General features: G+C 39.2%; 1 protein-coding gene across 1 annotated transcript in view; it reads left to right on the top strand.

Annotated features, from left to right (window-relative positions):
• Window positions 1–7,610: 7,610 nt before the first annotated feature.
• Window positions 7,611–26,990, top strand: part of cntln (centlein, centrosomal protein) — a gene marked incomplete at its 5' end in the record, with an annotated part of 91,944 nt that continues 72,564 nt past the window's right edge. The window contains 8 exons of the mRNA XM_083938160.1: window positions 7,611–7,691; window positions 10,560–10,648; window positions 12,520–12,604; window positions 16,595–16,729; window positions 17,648–17,827; window positions 19,398–19,531; window positions 20,475–20,637; window positions 21,116–21,367. Coding sequence (XP_083794286.1) covers window positions 7,611–7,691; window positions 10,560–10,648; window positions 12,520–12,604; window positions 16,595–16,729; window positions 17,648–17,827; window positions 19,398–19,531; window positions 20,475–20,637; window positions 21,116–21,367 — 1,119 coding nt within the window. The remainder of the gene's footprint in view (window positions 7,692–10,559; window positions 10,649–12,519; window positions 12,605–16,594; window positions 16,730–17,647; window positions 17,828–19,397; window positions 19,532–20,474; window positions 20,638–21,115; window positions 21,368–26,990) is intronic.

Raw genomic sequence — 26,990 nt, 5'->3', positions numbered from 1 at the left:
TGAGGCAGAACAGAAGTGAGACATGCATGCTTATTGGGATTGTCAATGCAAGAGCTGTCTTGTTTCAAGGGGTGGCTCTTCAAATTTTAACTGTTGGGCAATTAGACACAAAAGGCCCACAAAGACAACTTCAAACAAGGGTTGGTTTACATTTGCTTCCGTATTGTTTAGATTTACAGCTATAAGTCTCGGCCAATCATATTCTGTGGCATCATCAATAAAGAAGTTAAATCATACCGTGTAATTTTAGTTACAGCATATGTCATTTGGTTGGGTAGGGCACATAATCTCAGCAAAACAACAAAACAATCTGTTTGATCCAACTGTGTAGTATTCCACATATCTACCAGTGTTATGTTCCTTATGAGAAGAAGAGGAGTCTGTTTCAATCAGATGAGTGAGTTTTATCACTGACTGTTTCTCTCTACACTCCACAGATCATAACAGTCACTTACGGGAAAAATATCCTTTGAGCTATGATTTATGTCAACAGATATCAATTTTCAGAGATCTCGTTTATACTTAGAATGAGTCTTGGGTAAGTCTCTTTCCAGTCCCAAACCCCCAATTCCCATGACTGCTAGGAGACAAGCTAATGATCGGGTGTTAAATTAAAGATTCTTTCATCGCTTCATTTCCTTTACAGAGACTGGTTCTACCGTAGGTTAAAGGGGTAGTTCAGTTTTTTGGAAGTGGGGTTGTATGATGTACTTATCCATAGTCAGTGTGTCACCTTTAGTAGATATGACGGTCGGCACAGTACTGGTTTAGAGAAGCAGGAGTACGCAAGGGAAGCTTAGCAATGGACTGCTGTGGATGGGTGTAGCAGGTAAACATATTTTAGCCACCTAAAAATATCAAAATCAGTTAATATTTATAATATTTTTACCACTTTACCTTGCTGTCAGCAGCCCTTTCGGATGGGGAACTGAAGCCATTATATCCATCACTTCAAAGCCACCAGACAAAAACAATCATTTTACCTTGCAGAACACAGGAGTTGCTGGTCTACCGTTGCCTCAATTGGTTAGTCAGTTTGTGTCATTGTGTGACTTTGGGGAATCGAACTAAACCTTTTAAAACACCAAAGTCACATGATGTCTGCACTGAGGTTTGGAGAAAGTTTAGTCAAATGTCAGTAATGCTGCAAGGTATTTGGCTCAATCCATCATAATCATTTATATTTTAATTACGTAAGGGAAATTTCATATTAACTAACTTGACGCTTATGGTATTTATTTATGGTGATTTAGTAACCTGACTCTCGCCAGGTTAATTTCGATCCGCCTTGCTTCACTCATACATCTGGGATCGCTCCATGGGAAAATGATCTCAGGAGGCTGGGTCTTATCAAAAATCCTGCTATATGATCGGATAAACTACTAGTACGTCATCTTTATTGACGTGCTACTTGAACCACTCACAACGAAACCAACCCATGACGCAGGGAAAAGCCAAACCTGGTCAGGAGAAGGGCAAAAACGTTGTTTCCAATAACAAAAGCCTTCAGAGCCGTTCTCTGGTGTTCTTTTAAAGAAGAAATATTCACTAGATTGGACAACACGGATGAAATAGCAGCATTTTGACGCCTGCTTCCTCGATGTTGTCTGAATCACAACAGTCACTTCTCCACTGCGTCAAATCTATTAAACCCCTGCCCGGCCGTCCTGATTGGCTCGACCAGCTGAAATCACTTTCCTATGGAGCGATCTTGGTTGAGTGGAGCTAGGCGGAGTCAAGACGGAAGCAAGGCGGAACGAAATTCATCTGGCGAAAGTAGAAAGTAATAGTGTAATTTAGGACCAAGATGCACTTCTAATGGACAAATAGGCAAAAATGAATGTAAAGACACAAAAAGGAAGACAGAACAAAAATGACTGATTAAATGAGAAGCTGATTTGTAACCTGTTTCATCCATCCAGTGAAAGCATTTAGTTGAAAGAAGTGAAATCAAATAATGACAGAGGTTGAAGTGAGTGTGCAAATGCACGGAGCACGTCATTGGTAATATGAAAGGCGGAGGTCTGCTTTTTATGTCCTGAAAATGCCCTCAGATCTGGATTAATCTGTCATTAGTGGGACAGACAACAAACACTTAAAAGAGGGAGATACAGTTTGCTTCAGACATAGGAAAGGGCAGCAGCAGGCACTGTCAAAACATGGTGGAACATGCCTGTGTAGAACATGTAAGCAACTGGAAATGTCTGGGGCCAAATTATACGCATTTGATGATGAAAGAGGGCATAGTTAAAAAATGATCCCTTTGAGTTACCAGCTTCCTCTGAGAGAATTGTGTTAATTTGACTTTCTCTGGACCGTATTTTACCATATGATCTGCCTTTTAAAGGGATGGTACTGTTTTTTTTAAGTGGGGTTGTATGAGGTAGTTATAGACATAGTCAGTCTATTATCCCTACAGTAGATGGCTGTTCGGCATGCGCCCAGTTTGAAAAAGTAGACAGGAGTCCTGACACAGAAGCTCCATATTGTACTACTGCTACTGGTGAGTTCTACCTAAAAAGAATCCATATCAGTTTAAGTGTACACTATGTTTAGAATATTTTCACAGCTTTTCCTTGCCGTCAGACAACTCTGTCAGGCATGTTTTAAAATATGTAAAAATGCTATGGGAAAACCATGTTAAACAAAATATAAATCCTAAAGTCTGAAAAGGTGCACATCTACACTTTCTCCCTAATTGAGAAATTCTGGATCTGGCCTTGCCCCACCTACCACGGATGCTCGTGCCACAGTTGAGACATTCTAGCTTCTCCCTGCTGATGAGCGGTGAAAAAACAGTGCGCATCAAGATGACGAGAGACATCTGAGAGATTCTGCCATAGGCCTACATTTTTTAGCTGGCTTCAGACAGGAGGCAGCAGTGCAGCCTTCTTGCAGAGCTTCATGGGCAGAGAGCCTGGGCTGCCCACTCATGAAGATTGGTTCAGTTAGTTTCTAACACTTTTAAACACCAAAGTCACAAAATTACACAATACACATAATATATTGATTATGGAAAAATACCTCTTGCTTCAAAACATTGGAACTATCCCTCTAATCAGTCCCTTTCATGGTTTTTAAGAGAATTTGTGAATGACTTTTGACCTGAAGATGAAGGTCCAGCTCCACGGAACAGACTAAGAGAGAGAGTGAGAGAGAGAGAGAGAGAGAGAGAGAGAGAGAGAGAGAGAGAGAGAGAGAGAGAGAGAGAGAGAGAGAGAGAGAGAGAGAGAGAGAGAGAGAGAGAGAGAGAGAGAGAGAGAGAGAGACACACATACCATGTGTCAGTTTGTGCATCTGAACAAGAAACAGGGGGCAGGCAGATGTTGCACATTATGTACCAGTCTACTGCCTCTAAAATTGTTCCGCAAATGAGGAGCTTAATGAGAGGCAGTGTTCTTGGGTCAAGGAACAGCCTAATCATGCTAAGTCAATTGCATCTTTTTTCTTTCTGTGTGTGGTGTGTGTGTGTGTGTGTGTGTGTGTGTGTGTGGTTGTGTGTGTGTGTGTGTGTGTGTGTGTGTGTGTGTGTGTGTGTCTGTGTGTGTGTGTGTGTGTGTGTCTGTGTGTATGTGTGTGAAGCATGGAGCAGATGAACCAACATTTGTCTGACGGAAAAGGAGTGCCAGCCCTCATATTTCTTCATTTTCCTCTCTCACCCTGTGCTCCAAATCTGGCTGGACACTTAAGTACATTAGCCACACAATATGGAGTTGTCTTGTCTCACTAGCAAAACAGATGTCAAACACGCTTCTTTGTTCATTTTCCCTTGCTTGCATCCAGTTCTCAAAGCTCCCACTGAAGATTCAGAGATTCAAAATGTATTGTGCATAATGTCTTTGACCTTAAACAGATCATTAAACACACATAAAACCAGGCAAATGTCATCAGGGGTGAGGTGTAGCCATTAAAAGAAAAACAACGTGTTAAACATAAATTGTCATATAAAGATCAATATCATACCTCAATGTCATTCCTTTTTGCCATCATTCGTGTGGCTGTTGAGCTTTGATATAACAGCAGCAGGGATTTATAGGCTTGTAAAACAGCACTTGCAGACACAGGGGAACCCTCATTCTATGTAGTACGTGTGTGTGTGTGTGTGTGTGTGTGTGTGTGTGTGTGTGTGTGTGTGTGTGTGTGTGTGTGTGTGTGTGTGTGTGTGTGTGTGTGTGTGTGTGTGTGTGTGTGTGTGTGTGTGTGTGTAAGTAAAGGCGAAAAAACTTTCCCTACCATTGATATCTAGCAATTTTCGTTTAACGCTTCTGTAATTGTGACACAGATATTTCTCTGATGCTTTTATAATTACACCATTTATTTTCAATTACATCACTGTTAATTTTTAAGGCTAAAATATGGACATGATACACATAGTCTTCTTCTTCCTGAAAAGTACGGTGTGCTTATCAAAGCCCATATGACTGCTTTAATATCCTTAATGTAGCACTTGTATCTTCAATACAACACTGTTTAGCCACTGGACAAATTCTAGGTTCTGGAGTAGGCATAACAACATAAAATTAGACCAAAGATCAGATTCTTAAAATACAAAAGATGGCACTCTACTAAAACAACACAGTTACAGTATTTGAACCAATTGATAATCCTGCAGGTAACAAGAAGCTAAGTAGAGCTCACTCCCTCCTTTCTCCTAAGTTAGAAATATTTATTTGTTTTGTTTTGTTAGACCAGTCTATAGTTAAGTACGTATCTTATTCCGGCCAATAAGTTGTAACTACTTTTATTTAGCTATTTTCTTGAGTGAATTCATCGTTAAACAGGTAAGAGAACAATGTCAGTTCCCAAAATCAAACCAAAGTGAAACACTGTTAGACTATAACTAAAACCACAACATTGACAATCCTGAAAAACCAAGTACAGCATAAAATGTGCAATAATTCAATGCAGTTCAAGTTCAGTTGTGTATTCCAACTTAGTTCGGTTTCAATTTATTCTTTTTTTCTGATTGGGAAAGGTATCCATAGATGTCACCGACCTTGGTCCAACCACAAACAGCGAATCCTCTCACTGGCACAATAAATGTGTGTGTGTGTGTGTGTGTGTGTGTGTGTGTGTGTGTGTGTGTGTGTGTGTGTCTGTCTGTGTGTCTGTGTGTCTGTGTGTGTGTTGATTGCCTGTACAGCACAGAAGGATATTTATTCTAAAGCTGCTTTCAAAACGCCACGCAGCAACCACACTAACAACCACCTAAGTTTTTTGAGTTTTTTACAAAAAAGCAAAATATTTTTCACGACCGCCATGATCAAAACCGGTTCCCCTTTGCTGCCACCCTCATTGAGACTAGATGCGATGAGTTACCACGTGGCATTGTGAAAGACCCTTAAGACTAAACTTCCAAAAGACACAAATAACTTGACCATTTGAAGACTTTAACATTGCTGCTACATTGTTCAGCCAAACTGAAAATGGCTACGAAGCAACACTTTTGATCTCACATCTCCGTCTTTTACATGTAACAAAACTCTACCAACCTAACACAAACACAATATATACATTCACATATACATTTACCTTTTGTTCTCTTAATACTTCAATAAATTATTTACATTTATCTATATCATATTTCAATGTTACATAAAGGCCCAGTAATGAATTTAAAAAAAACATCAATTGTTTAAACATCTTATTACCCTTAATGATAATTATAATGAGTATACAAAACTTCACAATTTCAAATGTGTGTAAAGAATAATAAAACTCATACTATTAGAAAATTGCATGTCCCATAAAATAATGTTTGTTGGGTACTTGATTTCCACAGGCCTTTTTAGAATTTCTAACAGGAAAATCGCAGTTGTTACTAATAAAATGATTGATGGTTTGTTCTTTCTTTGTGTCCCAGTAAGCAATGAGCCAGCACGCACAAAAGCAGGACTCTGAAACAGAGACAGCTTGTAATGTGACACAACTGAAATGGAAAAAAAATGTAAAATGATCCAAATTAATTTTCCACTTTATTTGATATTTTCATTCATACACAACAAAAGCATTTACGTTTGAAAGATTTAAGATCCTAAGCAGATTAACATGACCTACCCCCCACTTAGAGATAGTCCTAAAAGTAATTAAGCGGGAAAAAACACACACAAGTGAATCAGTGCACATACTGCAGCATATTCTTCATTCACAGCATTAAAAATTCTTTCACATATATAGTTTTTTTTTTTTTTTATAATTTAGAGCCTACAGATTTGGCCCATGATGGTACGGACTTGATTTTTATCGTTGCACAGAGTTGGTCTTGGTCAGCTAAAACGTGCTTCTGATGAGAGCCTGGTGGGGGGGTGTCTGATTGAAGTAATCACCAGGGTAATTTTCAATTTTTTGTCAAGTTCAGACCCTATAAAATAAAATAATAAATAATCAGGTTTATACACAATAATACACAGTACATGCAGGGAAATTAGTTTGTACCTAGCTCCAAAACAAATAGTAAAAAACGAAATAAAATTAAGAACTAAATAAAATATTTAGCAAAAGAAATGAACAATAAAACAATATATCAGCACGTTTCAGAGAATTTAAGCGAAACAATGAAAACAGACATTTTTATAAAATGTAAACCATATAACTGGTACATAAAGGGTACATTATTTATATATGATATACAGTATAGGTATATGCCATGAAGGATGAATCAGTCACTAGAGTGGTATTTAATTACATCAAACCATGCATGCACACAATTTATAGACCTACATTTGTAGTCCAACAAATATGTTTATTATTATAATAGGCTGCTAATTTGGGTCTTCAAACACACAGACTATAGCCCAATGATTTAGCCAACTGTAGGCTCACCGGTAATCATATATAATCAAATGTTTAGGTTTGATTTGTGGTAAAAAAAACAACCAAAAAAACCAAACAAATAAACAAAAAACAGGGTGTGAAAATTTTTTTTTAACTAAAGTGAGACTCTTTTCCTTGGACCGCTTGAAACAACCATGAGGACTGCTTATGTTGCGCGGGCCCACGTTTGGGAACCAGTGCATTCGGATCCCTCTAACGTACGTCAACTGTAACCGTCGTAAAATGACGTGATTACGGTGACGCAGAGGTAAGGAACCAGAAACGGAAGAAACAGCGGGCTTGTTTGAAAGCAGGAAAGCGTTTCGGTAGTTATTGACAACGGCGAGACTCACGGGTTTCTCAAGTTTGTTTTGCTTTTTGTACAAAAAGACTACAAATTGTGCCTTTAAATGGATAACCAAACTGTGTCGTTTTAGCCCACAGTGCCGTTGTTGTGACTTAACGCGGAAGGTTGTTAACGGCACACAAGAAACGGAAATATGAATGTTTGTTATGTGGCTAATGTTATAGCTAGGATAGCTACAGTAGCGCTGTTGTATTAGCGAAGTACTGTAAAGCTTCTGCTGAAGAGTTGACATCTGTCTGGTTAAGAAGTCACCGACACGGGTAAGAGAGAAACTGTACACTTAATAACACTGTTATTACCCATTTAATACGAACTTGCTTATATGCTGATAACAGCCCTGTCTGTATAATGTGTGTATTCACTCCCACAAGTGTGCAAAGCGTCCAAAACTAACCTCAGTTCTTATTTTACTTCCATTTCAGTCCCAAAAATGTCCTCCGAAGACGACACACGCATCCTAGTTTTGGAGGAGCAAGTAAAGAGCTTATCAGATGAGTTAATGCAATGCCAGGTATGTATAAACATGTGTTCAGATGTTCACACACTGCTGGATCGTGCTATCTGCTATCTGAAGAATAAATTATACTGTAAGAAACACAAATGGTTAATGCTTGCTTATAACCTAACAACACGAAATTGCCCTAAAATAGTGATATTTATTGATTGAATTATTGAAATCACGAGACTGATGAGTGAAATGTGTTTCAAAAAAGACTATTGATCCTATGTTCTGCTGTCACTACTACAGACATCTTAAAGTTCTCAGCACCTCTTGTTTTGCAGTACAAGCTTTTTTGCCTTCTCACTATTTGTCATTATCAAACACTATTATGTTCCAGATCATTTCTAATTGTAATTACTGTTATATATTACTTTTGAACAGATAAAGACCAATGATTCACCTGTGATACATACATAATATGTTATTGTGTAACATCATTATTCAGCTTTTTCCTCTTACTCCTCTACTAATTTTAACTCATAAGGCACAAACTACTTACTACTACTTAGCACCTATGCACTTAATTACATAAATCATATTTTAATTGTTTAGTTGTCACTACTTTAAGGCTTTGTAAATTACCTGACCATACTTTTTTGAATGTTCAGCAGACATTCAATGTACAGCAGAACTTTTGAATACACTGACACCCCATCTTTCTATTCATTCAAATAAATAGAAACACAAAGACACAGAAATTGCTCATGAGCGGATCTGAGAACCTTTCATCTTCACTTTGTGAGTCAGTGATTGAGGAGTAGGTTGTCCTTGCATGCTCACCACCAGGTGGTGTCTAACAACATGAGAGAACGCAACCCAGCATTTCTCACTTTGCATATTCGCAGTACCTTGCTGTACAGGTATGTAGACAGCTGTGGGCTTCAGCAGATGATGTGTTACATTTGAGTTTTTATTAGACTTTAGATACCTGACACATGGGGCAGGAACATTTGTTGTGGTGCTATTTGGCTTTAACCACATGTGTACCTGTTACCTTATTTATCTGTATAACGTTTGACTTTTGAAGCAAACTATTTCCGAGTTTACTCAGAAAAAGGAAGTTTCAGACATAAGGCGTCCTGACAAACTTGTATAGTGGTGCAAAATACATGCATGCCCTACTTCCAATTCACTACTCTGAGTATGAATAATTGACATCTTAAATGCTGAACATCTATTAAGATAACCATATAACACTCACATTTATATTTTGAGCCCCTTTTTTAGGTTTTAAAATTAGAATTTATGAAACAATTTATTGGAAACCTTAGGTATATTTTTGTCAGACGTTTTCTAAAGGTGTTTCTTGTGTTGGGGTCCAACACCCGGTCTATAAAGGAATTTTTATCATTATTGGTGTTCACCTAAAAACCAGGAAACGTTTTTTAAGTTGTAAAGCACTAGGTCTCAGTCTAGCAGTGATACTTTGTTCACTTCAGATAGTTCTTGCTGCCCTGCACTGAACACCATCCTTGGTGGTCTTGTCTAGAGTAGAACATCAGTGATTCTGTTTATCTAATAAGAACCTTTAGTTGTGCAGTGTGCCATTTAAATAGTGGCATTTGAATACCTCTGATGTCTTAAGTCTCTGGCAAGATATACTTCAGGACAGCCATTAACTACAAAGAGTCTCATCTGTCGGCCAGCAAATGTTCCTACTAGACCATGCTAATTTTTATTAATATGTGGCTGAATTCCAGTGGCCTCCTCTGGTATGTTTAGCCCATGGTGTTTCTGTGTCTAGATTCAAAATGAATAATTCAGCCACCATCAAACACGCACATTCAACGCATCTTTAAGTAGACATATGGCAGTGGAGAGATCTTGATGAGGATCCTGACTGAACACTTGTCTGTTGAATGGCTAATGGCAGCCAAAGGCCAGGCAGAGGGAGGCCACCTATTTCAAGTCAGCCACACTGCTTGATTTCATCGTTAGCTGCATTGCAGGGCTGATTTTGTGAGATCTCTATCCTCTTTCACCTTAATCCAACTCTGTATACACACATACACATGCACACAGATGCATACAGAGACAGAGATCTATAGTCCTTCCACTTATGTGTTCAGCTCATGGTCTTATCAAGGTCTGCTTCTGCCATTTTAGTAAATAATTGATTAGACACTTTTGAAAAGGGGGGTAAGATTCATGTACTAATTGGAGACCAGTAGATTCCAGTGGGAGGGATGACTTTTATCTTATGATGATGTGAACATAATTTATCAGATAATTTTATATTAAGTCGATTTGGTATAATTCTGTCTTTTAATGTCAGAAAATGTAGTTTTTAGATGTCCCTCATTAAATGTAATGTAGCTTAAAAATGTTTGAAAAAACATCGAGACAATTTGAATTGGAAATGTGTCAAGGGCTGGCTGGGTTTTTCTACTTGAAGATGACTGTCTCTGTCATCAGTTTTGAGTCGGGGATAGTTACTTTGGAGCTGTAGCAGAAAACATATCTGGAGCGCAATTGATTAATAAAGAAAATGCAAGCTCCACTGCTGTGTTTTGATTTGGATCCCAGCTCTCCCTAGTCATAAATAGTGCATAATGACAAGTGTCAATGCTGGCTCCCCTTGAGTCGAAGGTCACATCTCAGCGATGAAAAATTGTGTTAAGAGAAGCTCATGATTAGAGAGGGCAGGCCAGATCAAAAATTATGTTCTACAAGATATTTAAATTATTGATTGGCTATCCCTTCTGTCCTATGCTAATGTCATTGAGCATCCTATTTATTTTTTTGTTTTTCAGTGAGAAAAGCAGATATGTGGTGTGGCTTTCCTTGTAGGCCCAACTGCATTTTGAGACAATCAAAAGCTATCTATCTCAATTAAGAATAGCAGTTGGTGACTCATTGAATCCTTTGTTTTCACAGGCAGACAAGGAGTTTGTGTGGTCCCTATGGAAACGCCTGCAAGTGGCAAATCCAGACTTGACCCAGGCTGTCAGTTTGGTGGTTGAGCGGTGAGTAGATTCATCTTTCAAATTGCTACCTGAGAGGCTCAATAGCTGAAAATTCCTTTATCTCACAAGTGAAGAGAAATATGTGTGAAAGTCGTTCAAGGGGTGTTTAAGGCACCTTGGCCATTCTACTGGGGTTACGATGGAATCTGGTGCAGATGCTGATTTAAGCCTTCTTATCCCCGGTCTAGCAGTTCAACCATGGAAACCCTTTTAATGAAAACACTCCTCCTCCGCCGCATCCATTCTGGACAGTTGAAACACTCCTGCCAAATACTTGTCTTTATCGGATAAATTGCGAGATTGAATATGACCTCTTTTGCAGGGTGGCTAAGCTACACCAAACACAGTGGTATGGGAACTTTCACAAAAGAACAAAGGCCCAGGCCTTTTCACAGTTGATGCACAGTTAAATATATTCCTCTTTATTAGGATTTAAAAAAAACAAAAACATTCTTTGATGCTAGTATCAGTGTATACTATTCAAATATACTCTGTGAAATGCTTAATTTTCAACAGTTTTTCATTTACATCAATCATGTTAACCAAAACTCTCATACTATTTTAAATAAAACAAGCCTTAGGTGTGATAATACATTTTTGGTTTGGGTTACTTGAAATTGCTTTAAAAGTGCTTTATTCAATACTCACACTAATTTTTACTGACTTTTTCCTTTGGAGGATACTTTAAAATGATATCTATCATGGGTGCATATCACCTACATTTTGAGGGTTGTCAGTTGTTAGTAGACCGTTAATAGGGGTAAAAATACAGTGTAGCAATGTGCAGAGAGTTCCTCAGCACCTGTGCCTCTCATTCCTTCTCCACACCCTCTTCAGTTCCTTTACAGCCCCATAGGAAACCCATCAAAGTATGTTGGTCCGCAGAGACTCGTGGGGGAACATGCACCCAGAGAGCGTATGTGTATTGTATCACCTGATGCGCAGGAGGATATTGACATGGTAATTGTGTCGACTCCAGTCAAGCGCTGGTGCCCACTGGGAACCGCCATTCAGCCTCCCCTCCCCTTCCTGTGTGGATCTTGTAGAGTGATTGGTTGGTTGCTCAGGACATGGTGAATACAGCCCAATATACAAGGAGATGTAGCTAGGCCAGCGTGCGTTCCAGCTCCTCCAGGGACACCAGATACTTATTTCAGTGTCTGCCAGGGGAAGGGCTGATCAGAAGAGGCAGAGACGAGAGAAAAGGCCTCACAGATGGGAGGTGTAGAAGGAGCAAGTGATGAGTGGAGGGAATGGGTGGCCCCTGGTGGCCTAAAGAAGTTGAAACAAACAGGTCCCCGATTGATGCCTTGTTTTTGTCTCCCTTAAAGTTCATTATGATAAAAGAGGTGCTAGTGAGCTACAGAGAAAAGTTAAGAGTTTGGTGCAGCAGCAGGATAGTAGAGTAGCTAACATTTTATAACTAATTCTCATTTTTATTTACATTGATAATACTTTTCTTAAAGAGTGGTTTTCATAAACATTGAACAATACTTCCATTGCTTATATATATATAAAGGGGCCAGCTTTATTTACCAAGTACAGCAGGTGCACAAAGCATAAGAAATTGATAGTAGTAACTTGACACTCAACAAGATTGTTACAAATTACTGGATTACAAACCAGCAGACTGTATGACATTGGACCAATCAAACTAACAAATATTACAGATGTATGTTGCTCTTTGTCCCTCTAGCTACTGTACATCCACTGTGATTCAGTTATAAAACATAGGCAGACATGGAGTTAGTGTTACTTTACTGTAGTTATGATATACTTTGCATTGTCCAAATGTTTAAATCCTATATAGCCTCAAGTCACTCAATTGTAGGGCACACACCTATTTGTTTTTTCCTTTCTCTGTCTTCTAGTGAGAAGCACAAAGCTGAGATCAAGGACAGGAAGGTGTTAGAGATCCTCCAGTCTAAAGACTACAAGATACAGGAGCTGGAACAGGTAAATTACAGTTTGGTCTAACAGGCAGTAACTTTCTTTTCAACCAGGTTTATTAACTTGACAATGGCTACTAGTTTTATGCAGTGGGATGATTCAGAAAAACAAGTAGAGAAATCGAATCAGATTATGTACATAAACTAAATCTACACTTTACAAAAGGTACACGTGTATTTGACACTTTTAATAATTAAATACATTTTTCTATATACAAATCTACAAATTTGTTGTTGGCCAATGATCAGCTAGCTCCATTAGAGCAACTGAAAGTTAAATGCCCTCTTCAACACTGTCCACAGGGAGTGCATTTCTCATTAATTTCTCCCAGCTACAACGCTAGACTGGACTGTGCCTATCTGACAATTTAAGTGTTTATTCTTAGCTTGCTTAAAGGTCGAGTAAAGTGAAACCATGTGTATTGTAAAATATAAGAACCAACTAAATGTATGTGTTACCGTAAACTTGTTTTCTCTCTTACCTGCTGTCTTTTGCACCCCTCCAGAGTCATATTTCTTGATGGTATGATGGCTTACGATAATGACATCACTAATGTAATTTACTCCAAATCATCATCCTTTCACTGAATTATCCGTCAGTCTCCTTCAGCGTCCCTCATCCAGAATCGTGTTCGTTCCTAATGAGACGGGCTATAATGGAGTCATCAGCTTGCCAGTGTTTTTTTTCACATTACCCTTCTCACCCATCTCAACTCTGATCCAGGTGATACAGTAGCTATAGTATTAACTCATAAGAGCAAAGCATATGTGATTACATCAAGCTTTATTTCACTGCAATATTTGGGCAGTTTGAGGGCAGTGCAATCAGCCACCATAGAGTACTGTTTTCTCACAGGTTTCACACAAATGCGAACAAAATATCCCATAACAGGGACTCCCAAATACTAGCCTCTGTGCTGTGTTTGAGATGTGTAACCATGGTTACCTATGCCAACCTCACCTCTACAGGCAACAGCAGATATTGCTTAAACTAATTGAAAAGGTAAGCAACTAGTCCAATGTTTGCAGGTGGCAAAATCACTTATTTTTAATATGCTGAAATATGAATGTAAATTGAATTGTTATTGACATCACAGAGATTTCCTTGGTCCCCTAGGTCTGTTTGTCTGTTTGGAACGTTGTTGGTGTTACATTGCATTGCGATGTGTCCATAGTTGTATACTGTTGTATTTCACCGGGATAGCAATGGAATGGATAGCAATTTACAAAAAAATGAAGAAAAAAAATGTATTTGTATTGCCTCTGGATAGGACAGAATCAAAAATGCTACAAAAACCAGGCTGCTATATCATATGAGATGACAAACTCACTGTAGAACATAGTTATTTATAAGATAAGAACATACTGTACAATCAAGTGTGTAATGTTTATTTCTCCTTTAACTACTGTGTTGTAGTTGCTCTGATTTCACTGTTAATTCACAATCCACCAGGTTTAAAGCCATTATAGCAATACTATACAAGGCCTGAAAGTAAAAAGTGTGGACTACTTATTTTGCCTATATAAAAAAAGGTCTGCTGTTACTTATTGTGCGCAAGAAAATTTATTTTACTGTGAATACCATTTTAGGAATGAACCAGAGGTATCCACTAAAAAATGCTACATTCTATCTTAGTGAATTCTGCCTGGGCAAACTGAAAATTGAATTGGTCTGACTGCAATAATGTAACTGTTATTAGTAGCTAAAACAAATGGCTGGTAGGCGGATAACACTCTTAACTTAACTATTTCCTCCAGTGTGTCATACACTAGCTCAGTCCATAGGTGACTTGGCTGGGAACCCGAGGTGTTTTGTTGGCGATTCGAGTCCCTGTGTGGACCATGAATTGAGCGTGGACTGGTGGCTGGAGAGGTGCCAGTTCATTTCCTTCGTACTGCCGAGGTGCTGTTGAGCAAAGCACCGAACCCCCAACTGCTCGGGGCACCGGTCACTGGCAGTCCCCTCGCTCTAACATCTCTTCATTAATTGCATGTAAATAGGTCCTGTCTGTGCATGTGTGTGTTTTTCGGGCCTGTGTGTGTGTGTAACATGAATAACAATAACAGAGTGAAAAAATTGAATTTCCCCGTTGCAGGACTAATAAAGGAATTCTTCTTCTTCTACACGCCCTAAAAGTTGTTATAATTGAGTGATTCATTCATTCATTACTCACAATTCAGGTTGGTTTAAAAGTTTGTGTGAGGGTGTCCAATCAACTGAAATAATGAATTCTAAATTGGCTTTCACAGACAAGCCAATAAAATTAATTCTACAATTTTCATACTTTTTTTCTTCTATTTCTGTGTGTTTGGAAAGTGTTTTGTTCTCCTCTTTAAACTGTTGGTAATGAAACTTACATTCTATTTGAGAGTCTCATTAAGAGCACTTAGCTCTGTGCTTTGTCATTCGGCCCTCTGACAATCATCATCACATCCACAGTCTTCCCAAATAGTGATTAATTCGTTTTTCCTGTTTTTTTGTGATGAGATGTGATGGCCCACTGAGTCCACACATGATTTCACACTCTTCTTAATATCTCCACTCTCCAACTTAGGATGTATTTTTCTTCTCTACTCTGTATTTTCAGTCCACCTCCTTCTCTATATACTTTCCCTTGCTTCTCCTTTCCATTTTTGTAACATAATTAGCTTTCATTTTTGAACTGCACTGGGGATTTCCAAATGCTAATCTTTCTGTCCTAGACCTCTTAACTTGGCGGAACCCCCCTTTTTTCTCCTCTATCAACTGAGCACTACTGGGTTTCAAATTGTTCTTGTCTACCTCATTATCAACGTTTGAATTTATTTTCTGCTCTCCAGTATAAATCTCTATTAAAGCCCCTCTGTTCTTAGCACGGCAAGCTAGGAGTAGCGAGGAACGCTAAATCCACTATCTGGATATATCTGAGCGATTTCCCTCAACATGGCAATTAATTGCATCCCAGAGCACAGTGTTATTTGAGAGGAGGGTGTACCCACAGAAGGCTGTGGATTACCAGCCAATGCCAACCCCCAGCTGATGTGGTGTTAGTGGTGGTGGTCAGCTTCTTCCTACAAACGCCACAAAGGTTGCCAAAAACATGAATTGAACCCATACGAGCATTAGGGTGGTGAAGTGTGTGGTCATTAAAATCACTGAACAGGTTCTGCGGGCCTCTGGCTCATTAAATTGTTCATCATGGAGCTTTAGGATATTTTGTGACTTACGATCTAAATTGAGTATCAGTTTGATCCTAACAGTTGAGTGTGTGTGTGTGTGTGGTAACTTATCTTTTTAGAGCTCCAACAATTGATGGATTAACAAATATGATTAACGTAAAATGAATCTGTAACTGTTTTGATAATCAATTGATTGTTTCTATTTTGAAGTAGGGTTGTGTGAGGTGCTTAACATAGCCAGTGTTTTACCTACAGTAGATAACGATTGGCACACCACCAGTTTGGATTAGCAGTACCAGCACAGAAGCTACGAAATGTACTGCTAGGGCAGAAGCCATCTACTATAGGTTAAACAATATATAATAGGATAAGTAGCTCATAAAACACCACTGCTAAAATCTTAACAATCTTTAAGTAATTATTTAAACAAAAGTATTTGATTCCTGGTTCTTAAATGTGAGAAATAGCTTCTTAACCTAACAATTTAACTTAACAACATTGTACATTTTTGGGATTGTTAGACTGACGAAACAAAACATTTACTGACGCCTGTTAACCTTAAGCTAGTTGGTTTTATTAAGTTTATATATAAATAAACTTATATATATATATACTAATATATATATAATATATATATATATAATATATATATATATATATATATATAATATAATATATTTAAAATTTATTGACATGAAGACACTGGTCAGGACACAATCCAGATCCTTTTTTTGATAAGGGTTTTCCAAGTCATAAATCCATAAAATAACTTGGTGCTCCCTTTTCTCTCCTTCTGTGTCACTCTCTGTCTTTTTCTCTGTCTCGCTGTCTGCCACAGAAAGTGACAGGGCAGCAGCAGGAGATTAACAACTTGGTACAGAGGAGGACAAAAGCGGACGGGGAGAGTGCCTTAATGAAGAAGGAGCTGACAGCTCTGCGTGAGCAACTGGTCAATAACAGTCAGGAACTTAAGGTTGGTGGAACAAATTTTCTGTGGCAGTCTTGGGCTCAGAGTCGAAAAGTCTCTTTTCTGTGTGACACTGAACATGACAAGTCCCCTATGGCTATAGCCACAGGCATTTGAATCATTTGGAGGAGCAGGAGGATTGCTTAGCCCTCCTGAACACAATCTCTATGTCTTTGTGTCTTCTCCTCTCGCTTTTCACCCTCGCTCTATCTCACCCTTTCTTGCTTTTAGCTTTCTTTCTTGCACTTGACAACAGAGAATACTTAACAGCTGGAAAAGAGTGTATATGTGAGAGATAAAGAGGGAGAGAAAGTAAAGCAGGTTGTTAACTTGCAGATAAATACTTAATGACTGCTTCAGTGGGAGAAAGTGAAAAGTATGCATGTGATGCTGTGGCTTCTCCCTAATTATGCTTAGTTGGGACCTGGTTATGATTAATTGATAAAGGAATGGTCCTTACACAGTCTTGGTGAGGTCTCATGGCGAGAAATTGTGGGGGACAGCATCAAAGGAGACCTAGGTTGAGTCTAATGGGTCTTGCAGCAAGCACCATTCTCATTAGGAGCCTGTCATTAAAGCCGACACACTGGCCCCTGTACCTGCATGAGCCCAGCTCTTGCGGCAAGGCTCGGCCCACACCAGCCAACATCTGGCCGCATGGGCCCAGTCATACCGCACAGGTGACCTTGGCCAATCAGCGGCCCATGCAGGGGGCTCCCGCAGCAAAGCCGGTCCACTGTTTACATATTCATTTCATTCTCAACCCCATGGGTTCCTATTCTTTTTGTACTTCTCCATTTCTCTTTTTCATTTTCTCAGTTTGAATTGCTACTTTTTCTCTTTCTCTCCTTCCGTCACCGTTGTTTATTTGGCCCTCATGACCCCCCACTCTCCTCCTTACACACACACACCTCTCTTATCCAGGAAATGAAGACAGAATGTAGGAGGAAAGAGGAGGAGGAGCGGCAGGTGGTGCAGGCTCTAGAGGAGGAGAAAGAGGGATTAACCTCCCGCTGGGTCGCCCTGCGAGCTGACCTGGAGGAGAAAGAGAGGCAGGCCAACAGCCAACGAGACCAGAGGGATGCTGCCCAGGACAGAGTCAAGGTATGAACAAGGGGACAAGTCCATTCAGACACACACAAAGTTGTACAGGAAGGACTCTGTCCTCTAGCTTTCCCTTTCTTCTGCACACTTTGAACTCTCTGATCCCTCATGCCCTTTCTTCCTCAGCATGTGAAAATACAAAGCACACAATTTAAATATGCAGGGACTATATTCAAAGGAAGGAAACATTATGATTCAACATAGGGAAGACGGATTTTTCTTGGTTGGGGTAAAAAAATAATTGAGCTGACCACAATTGAAAATAACTTTTGTGACGTAGTTTGCTTGTAAGGGTGCTGTAGTTGAGCTGAGTTTGTAGTTGTTGCGAATCATTCATTTTCCCCAAATGCAAGCAGGTTATTTTCAGAACCTGCCCATCAGTCCAGTCACTGATATTAATCAATAATTACCCTCTTTGTGGATATGAAAAATACAGTGATTAGACAGTGACAGCAGTGTTGCTTTTTAAATATTCAACCAGTCAAATCAAAAGTTCTGAGGAGTTTTCATTTCATCCTGCTGTCTTTTGCCATTCACTTACAGAAATCAGTCTCAGGACATTGGAGCAGCAGAAGAGCTTCACATTCCTTATAGACTAATCGTTATGAAACATTGCTACGCTAGTCAAATGGAGTCAGACAGAAATTGTTGAATAAGTCAGGGCTGCAGAGTAATTACACTTGGACAGGATGGAGCCCAGCAACTAGTCTATGCACATCCATCACAGCTGAAGACACCCCACCTGTTCTTCATTTTTGTATCATACATTGATTTGAGAGATGGAAATGGAGAACATGGGGTGTGCTGTGGATACATCATGCCAATTTGTTTTACATAGCAAAGATTTGTCCAGGAATGTCTAATTTAATCCAGTGCATGTGTCGATAAGGTATAGCTACATGAGGTGGACAAAGTGAAAGAAACACAATGTGATGGCCCTGAAGCTCAACATTTTTTTAGTGATCCTCCTTATTATGTTCACTGAGTTAAGCACTTAAGAAAGTACATAATTGATAGTACAATATGCATTTTCCTGCAGGTTAACCTTAGTCTGCTGTTACTAAACACCAAATACACATACTTGCTGTTTATGTACTCTACATGTTATGACAATTTTCATGTTTTTTTAAAAAATTGTAATTTCTGAAGACTAATTAATTTTGCATACCATTAATTCTGGCCCTATGAAAAGCTGTTTAATTACATTTAGTCTATCAAGGTTCGGGGACCTTTGTGTGTTTGATGCTGTCAAACCTGCCTGTTTCTTCTTATTAAGTAAAAGCAGCTGCAGTCCTACGTCTGTGTCTCCACCGGATATGTTCAGTCACAGTGCTGCTGTGCACTCAGAAGTGTTTCGACAGTGATTACAGCCAAGTCAATGTAGTCACAAGTTGGAAGTAATTGGAGACGAAAAAGATGCTTTAGGTTGCTGTTACAAGTGAAATGATAGACAACATTTACACTTTGTCACATTGTGAAATGAAACCTTTCTGATTCCAGTTCAGAGTAATCAACCTCACCAATCGGTGCTGCATTTACTACTACTACTGTTGTTACTCTTCTACACCAGGAATTGGAGGAGGAGCTACACAATGCTTGGCAAGAGTTGTCCAGCTTGCAGAGTCACAGCAGCAGTCTAACAACTCAGCTTTCTTCCAAAGAGAGGGAGGTGGCAGCAAAAGAGGGGCAACTCAATCAACTTCGGTGAGCCCACCAACTTCGGCAGTGCCTAATACACCTGTGTCTGTTTTCTTGTAACAACCACACCTGAATAGGTTATATTTATGGGTAATTTTGTTAAAGGAAGGATGCATCTATCCTGTGTAGACATACACATACATTACCTCACATGGGATACTATGTAGAGCAGTTAGTATATCGCTCTATGCTGTGAGGCTTGGGGTGACACAGATTTCTTCCACCCTAGCTCACCTAAAGCCACTTGATAAGCCCTGCATAGTGGATGTGCTTTAAAAGAAGGAGAAAAGGGAAACGGGGCAGGCTTTTGCTAAGCTATAGTCGATATGATAAAAACTGTGAGAACCGTAGGAGCCTTAGTGGTAATCTCAACCTTTTTTAACTACTTTTCTGTTTTAATGCCAGAGGCACTCTTGACATGTCAGTCACATCAGGACTAGAGACCATTCTTTAGCTTTTAGCTAGGTGAATAAAGATATCCTTATAAGTTAGTGGACCACTTTCACGTCATTCCATGGGACGCAAAACTAAGTTCACATCTACATTCTGATGTTGATATTGCTATGTTGAGGGAAATTTAGGCATTGTTGACTAAATACAGATAATTTATTTATCAGTGTGAGTTTTTATTTGTGAATTACATTAATATCAAATATTACGTTTTAGAACATTTTACACATTTGATTTAATTATTAAATCTGAGAAAGATTTAATAATTAAGATAATAAAGATTTAATTGATTTTCTGACCTCCTTGGACCCTTTTCAATATGATTTTTCTCTATTTATGGGCTTGAATCTAATACAAGAACTGGATATTTCAGTGTATTACCTGTGCACTCTTCTATTATGTATTGATAATTAAATATTTCACTTAATATTTGTATATTAATAGTCATAGTGCATGTACAGTATGAAGTTGTATAATACAAATATATGTGTGTGTGCAGTTGTGAGTTTGCAGAGGTGCAGACCCTATACAGACAGAGTACAGAGCATGCAGCAGAGCAGAGCCATCTGATAAAGCAACTGGAAGGACTCAACCTAGACACTCAGAGAATCCTGAGGAACCAGGAAGAGGCACATACTGCTGACGCCACCTCCTATCAGAGGGTACACACATGCCAAACCTGAAACTCATCATTATTATAACCACTGTATTGCACTCCACTCAGGCCTCTTCAGCTGTGGTGATTTATTTCCAAGCTAGCTATAACCTACAATTATATGACTAGTGCCAGAAAAGAAGGACTTTTCTCACCATATCCTGTTACTTGTCTGATGACTGTACCACTGTACCATACACAGCCCTATGCAGGGAGGAGATAGGGAGACATTTGGAGCAGTTATGAGTCATAAAACATGAATTTAAGAAATCATTTTTGGTCTAACTTAATATTATCTGGTTCTTTTTGTTGTTGTCTTTGTTTATCTTAGCATATGTTATTCCTACTATGGAAAAAAGAAAACCTCCCCATACAAAAACATATGTCTGATTGTCATGTGTCTAATTTGACGTCCCAACCCATTTCACCTAAGCTCCTGCTCTGCTTTCCTGACCCTTTTGTCCTGTTGTTGTTTTTTTCGACAGCTGTACAAAGAGTTGAGTCAGTGCTACCAGGCCCTTGTGTCTAGTGAGGCCAACCTCCGTCAGAGTCACCAGAAGCTCGGCAGTCTGCTGGCTCAGAAAGACCAACACATTCTGCAACTCCAGGATCAGCTACAGCAGCAGCAACAGGAACAGATTCACCAACAGCAGCAGCAGCAGCAACAAAAACAACAACAACAACAAGCTCAGCACACACCTCTTTATCCCTCGCCAAACAGGCAAACCAACTTGAAGGTAAGTACTGTTCTTATTTTTCACCTTCTCCCTGACAGAGGCCCTCTCTTTCTAGAGTTTATCAAGTGCTTTGCAAATCCAGGCTAAAAAAGATGTCTTTGATGCATGCTCTGCTACAGAAGTTGTTGAACTTATATATACTATATGCATATATGTGGGAATGGACAACAAAATATGTATGCTTGTGGTTCCCCGCACAATGAGTCTATGCATTTCTTACATAATAAACACATTATATTATTATACTTCTCTCAATCACCTGTCCAGAGCAATAGTATTGCTAATTTTCCTACATTACGGAGACAGCAGTGTGTAGGTGGACTAGTAGAGACAGTAACGACTGACAAGCCCCAGCAATGCCACACAGGTGGAGGTCTTTAACTGAGCATCACTCTCTTAATATCGTTCTAGTTCACCCTTGATCTCTCTCTCTTAGCAGTAGCATCTTTCATGTCAGCTATCTGATCTTCTCTAGCTCTCTGTCCTGGATACACATGCACTCTCTGACTTACTTACTTTATCTATCTTTTTCTATCCTCCCACCCGAGTACCTGGAAGTACTTTTAACACACTCACCTCAGATAGCAAAGATAGATAAAAGGTGGAGAGGGGCGATATAATTGAAGCCCAGTTATGTTCTCGACTATGATGTTGGAGTTACAATTCTACATCTGTCAGTCAGCAGGGGTTTGGCTTCAGCTCACTACCTTTGAACTGTCACCTCAAGGCAATAGAGGTTCTAGAATAAAGTTAATGCTGCAGCCACATTTTAAGTGGGCTTTAACAACTCCTAATGATGTGGTGATAGGTGTTTCTTGGACCACACAGTGTCAAAGACTAGAATAGTTACTGAAAATGTATCTTGTACTCTTCAGCTGCAGACTCTAATTTCATCAACATTGTAGGGAACTGCACTTGTTGTTATAATGAGTTTCTCACTCTATTCCACAGCATGACTTTCCCTTCAGTTTAAACTATGTTTTATTACAGATAAAACAACTCTGTAGCTGATGCTGTGGAATATTATACCTTTACTGGAGCTGAGTAATTTCTGTTCCTTCACACACTGTAATTGTTTAATTTGATTAGTTGATTTTTTCTGACAGTGCTGCCCCCAGACTGGAAGTTAAAAGATATCAGCTCAAATGTTAAGTGAGTTACAATCGCCCTGTCTCACTTAACCCCGTTAATTTAACCAGCGGTGAAATATAAATGGATCATTTAGTCAGTAATTAAATACAGTACTGCAGTGTTCCCCCAGTAATTAATACTACATTTAGAGAAGATGCAGTTAGAGTGTGTGTGTGTGTGTGTGTGTGTGTGTGTGTGTGTGTGTGTGTGTGTGTGTGTGTGTGTGTGTGTGTGTGTGTGTGTGTGTGTGTGTGTGTGTGTGTGTGTGTGTGTGTGTGTGTGTGTGTGTGTGTGTGTGTGTGTGTGTGTGTGTGTGTGTGTGTGTGTGTGTGTGTGTGTGTGTGTGTGTGTGTGTGTGTGTGTGTGTGTGTGCGCGCATATACACATATGTGTATTTGTTTTATCACATTGAAGATGCACTCCACCTCCTGTCTCTCTCCCACCCAGGTCAGGATGAACAAACAAATCACCAAGGCTGAGATGTAATTACAAAAATACCGTGTTTATAACCTATACTAAGAATTAATATGAACTTTTGTTTACAGAACACATGTAGCTGCTGTCTGGCTGATTTGTTTCTTTAACTTTCTTACCTACTGACATCAAAGTGAACAGATCAGGTATCCCAAGGTATAGCGCTCAGTCAGGAGGGCTTTCTGTTTCCCACTCTGTAATTTCACTGACAGGTTGTGCGTATGTGTGTACGCTTGTGTCTGCGTTGGTGCGTGTTTGACTAAAGGTGTGTGTATCCGAGCACATAATCGCAAATTCTGTAACAACTTCCTCCCGAACACCTGTTAAATTCTAATGCTCAGGTTGTTAAGGCAGATTTGATTTTAATTTTAAATGTTTCGGTGGAAGTTACCATTGGAGGTGATCAAAGTGCTGATCGCAACAGGAGCACAGGGGGGAGATGCAGCGCTCATTTGAATATGGACCAGAGCGACGGCTTTGAACACCCCTCCCGCGGTGGGTTTTTTTTTTGCGGGGGGAGCGGGGATAAAGGAGGAGGGTGGGTGAGAGAAAAAAACACCCATTGTGTGTTATACTTCCACGCTGTGCACCAAGATTGACTGTCTGTTTTCTTCTGTCTTATGTCAAGTTAACTCTTTGCAGGAAGCCTAAAAAGACTTTACAAAGGCTTAAACATGACCAATGTCCAGAGAACCGTTATGCTTCGCTTGTCAGTTAATATGAGTCATGTTAGATTTTTTTCGATACTGTTACCTCCTATATCAATTAACCTGCAGGGTCAGCATTAGGTTAGAAATTAAATGAGACAGTACTAATGAGTATTTTCATTATCACTTAATCTGCAGATTATAGTCGAGATGAATCTATTAATCGTTTGGTCTATAAAATGTCAGAAAATATGAGAAATGTCCAAGGTAATGTCTTAAAAAATGTCTCCTTTGTCACTCCAAAACCTAAAGATATTCAGTTAAATATGTTATAAAACAGAGTAAAGCAGGAAATCTCCATATTTGAGAGACTGAAATATGCATTTTCTGCCATTTTTGCATGAAAAAAGTTGACTAATTGTGCAGCTTCAAATGTTTTTATTGTCTAATACTCTGTAGATTTGTTTACAATATATAATTTTGTGTAACAAATTCCTGAAAAAATATTGGAAATTGCAGAAATATTCGGTCTGAAGTAATTTAAAACAAAGAAGGAAGCAAATCTTTATATTGTAGAAGCTGGAACCAAAGCATGTTTGGTGTTTCATAAATAACTTAATCGATCATCTAAATGGCTGTTGGTTAGTCAACAAATCAAGGGATGGTTTCAGCACTACCTGCGATGTATTTTCGGAAGTGTTCTGTATTGTTTATTTGTCTGTGTGTGTGTGTGTAGTGAAAACAGTGGGACCTCTCCATGATGTCAAAATGGAAATGGCCTCATGCCCTGATCTTCTTGCTGTGGGGCCTGGATGATCATCAGGCACCTGGGTGACCCCCTCGCACAATGAGATGCAGTCTGAACAAACTGCCAGGTTGGGGGGGGTTTGACTGCCAGGTTGGGCGGTCACCATTATAATCTAGAAGCAGGGAAGAGAGTCCTCATTAGTGGACAAAAAAGAACTAAGGTGAACATTTAATCATTTGCAACTATCTCCCTAAATGCATCATTGTATTTATAGTAGTCTCGTTGAGTTTGGCTATTGTCAGATCTGGGCGGTGATTAAAGACCAGCATTAGAATCCATAGCAGACCTCAGGCTTTCTGGAACCTTCACAACAGTAGATGATTGGTAAGTTGTTAATTGTGTGGGCAGAGATTCAAAGCACTGGTTGTTCTCTCATCAGCATTGGAAAGGGAAAATAAGGCATTTTCATTCACTCCAGAAAAGTTCCATATGACTATAAGAGAAAGAAACCCCTGTGTCTTTTAAATGTTTACTCAGACTTTTTTCATGTAAAATAACATTTTGAAATCATAGTTGGAAAAGCAGAGGTGTAAATAATAAAATTAATTAAGGCTGAATTCCATTTAGCTGATTCAGTGTCAGGGTGGCTCACTGTCACACTGACCCTTGTATAGAACAGAGCCATCGTTAAAGGTCCCATATTGTAAAAAGTAAGATTTCCATGTCTTCTTTGGTTTTAAAGCAGGTCAAGGTGCTATATAAATAGTGTGAAAGTATCAAAATTCTCAATCCACAGGGTAAAGAACGGCCTGTATTCAGAAACGGACCTTGAATGAACCTTCAGAACTTCCATACTATTTTGATGAGTTACTGTCATTCTCCGGCTGCACTGACGGTGCAGAGATGCAGAGAGCTCAGATGTCCTGAAAAGACCCTGAAACACTGACCAATCAGAGCAGACTGGGCTTTTACAGGAGATGGGCTTAAAGAGACTGGCGCTAAAATGGAGCATTTCAGACCGAGGGTGAATACATGTCTATTCAGACAGTATGAGGAAAAATAATGTTTTTTTTTATATACATATATTAAAGCATGTAAACATCCTCTAGTAGAAACCCAAACCCTAAAATATGAACCTGAAAATTGTATATGAGATATTTAATGTTACTAGTAACATCTGTGCTATTCCTACTATAACAAGTCAAAATCTCTGGAAAAAAACACTAGTTTCCACACTATTAAATACTCTAATTCTTGTAGATATGACCTCTATATATGGCCAAGTCACCCCACTTACTACGGCTTTTCTTAATGAATGGAGTTATCGTACACCTATATTCACATTCACATTTTTAAGCAGTTTTAGCATACAAAACAAAACAAACAAAATGTTGTTAACACACAAGTCCCTCACATGGGTTTAATAGAATGAACCTTAAGCACCAGGCTTTTTTCCCCCTCCTTTTTATTATAAACTGAAAGAAGCCCACATGGTACATCTCCCATAGCTTGTTGAGATGGTTTTTAACATCTGCTTCTGGCTTGTTATTTATGTTAGCCAATCTAAACGCTTTTAGATGTATAATTAAAGTGCTAGTTACACACACATGCACATAAATACACCCACCATTTTGCGGGGTCACGTTTGGTTTAGGTGAGATGTTTCTTTTGATCATCATCATCATTAATAGCAACCATCAAGTGAAAACGATGAAACTATAAGTCTACAAAGAAACGTGGAAATTCATTTTTCAACCAAGAGCTCAGCAAACAGAACGGAGTCAGCCGGAGGGTTCTCTTGTGTATGTATATGTACACAGTAAAGAACGGGTACTTTTAGTCTTTTCGTCCGATGTTCAGTAAAATGTAATGGATAGCTTGTTTAAGTCGGATATCTTTAAATTGTCTTTCACATGGGTCTTGTTTTGACACTGGCTACTCTTCAGTTTTTTTCCCATCTGGATCGGCACTCCTTTAGCTTAACTGTCAGGACCTCCCTAGGAGTATGTTAAAAATTTAGTGCAACCTGCTGCTTGTATTTACATACCCCTTTTCTCTTCAGACACATCAGACATCCTTTCCATATAAAAACATTGTGTATAAATTCACATAATGCTCATGAATTAGAGTCTGAAAGATGTTTCATGCCTAATAAAGCTATTTTGGTCATCCACTCATCTTGTGTATGCCAAGTGTGTTATCAGTATGATCAGTGTTGTCAACATGAGTTTGTGTATGAGCGTGTGTTTGGAGCTGGGCCATGTCCAGGGCCAGAGACATACTAATGACATGGACTCCAGTGGTGTGTTTTACCAGCTCAACTGCTCTCATTAGATGAGAACCTCTGTGTAGCACAGCTCGCCTCATTAATGAAGCACAGCCATGTGCCGCTGCAGATACATGCACTCACTCATTCAAGCACATACACTCGGGTCAAACTGACTGTGTGGGAGGACTCAGGGCTGTGTACATACACACAAAAACATTCACGCACCCTACATCCTACTCACTGTGTGCTGCTGTGCTCCTTCTGTAAAGTCCCCTTTTCACTGCAATACCAGTTAACAGACACTCATACATATATGCACACACACATTCTTTGAAGAATCACTATCTTGAATAC

Source organism: Echiichthys vipera (assembly GCF_963691815.1).
Source record: "Echiichthys vipera genome assembly, chromosome: 2".
Classification (NCBI taxonomy): domain Eukaryota; kingdom Metazoa; phylum Chordata; class Actinopteri; order Perciformes; family Trachinidae; genus Echiichthys; species Echiichthys vipera.
This window is presented reverse-complemented; position numbering and strand designations above follow the sequence as displayed.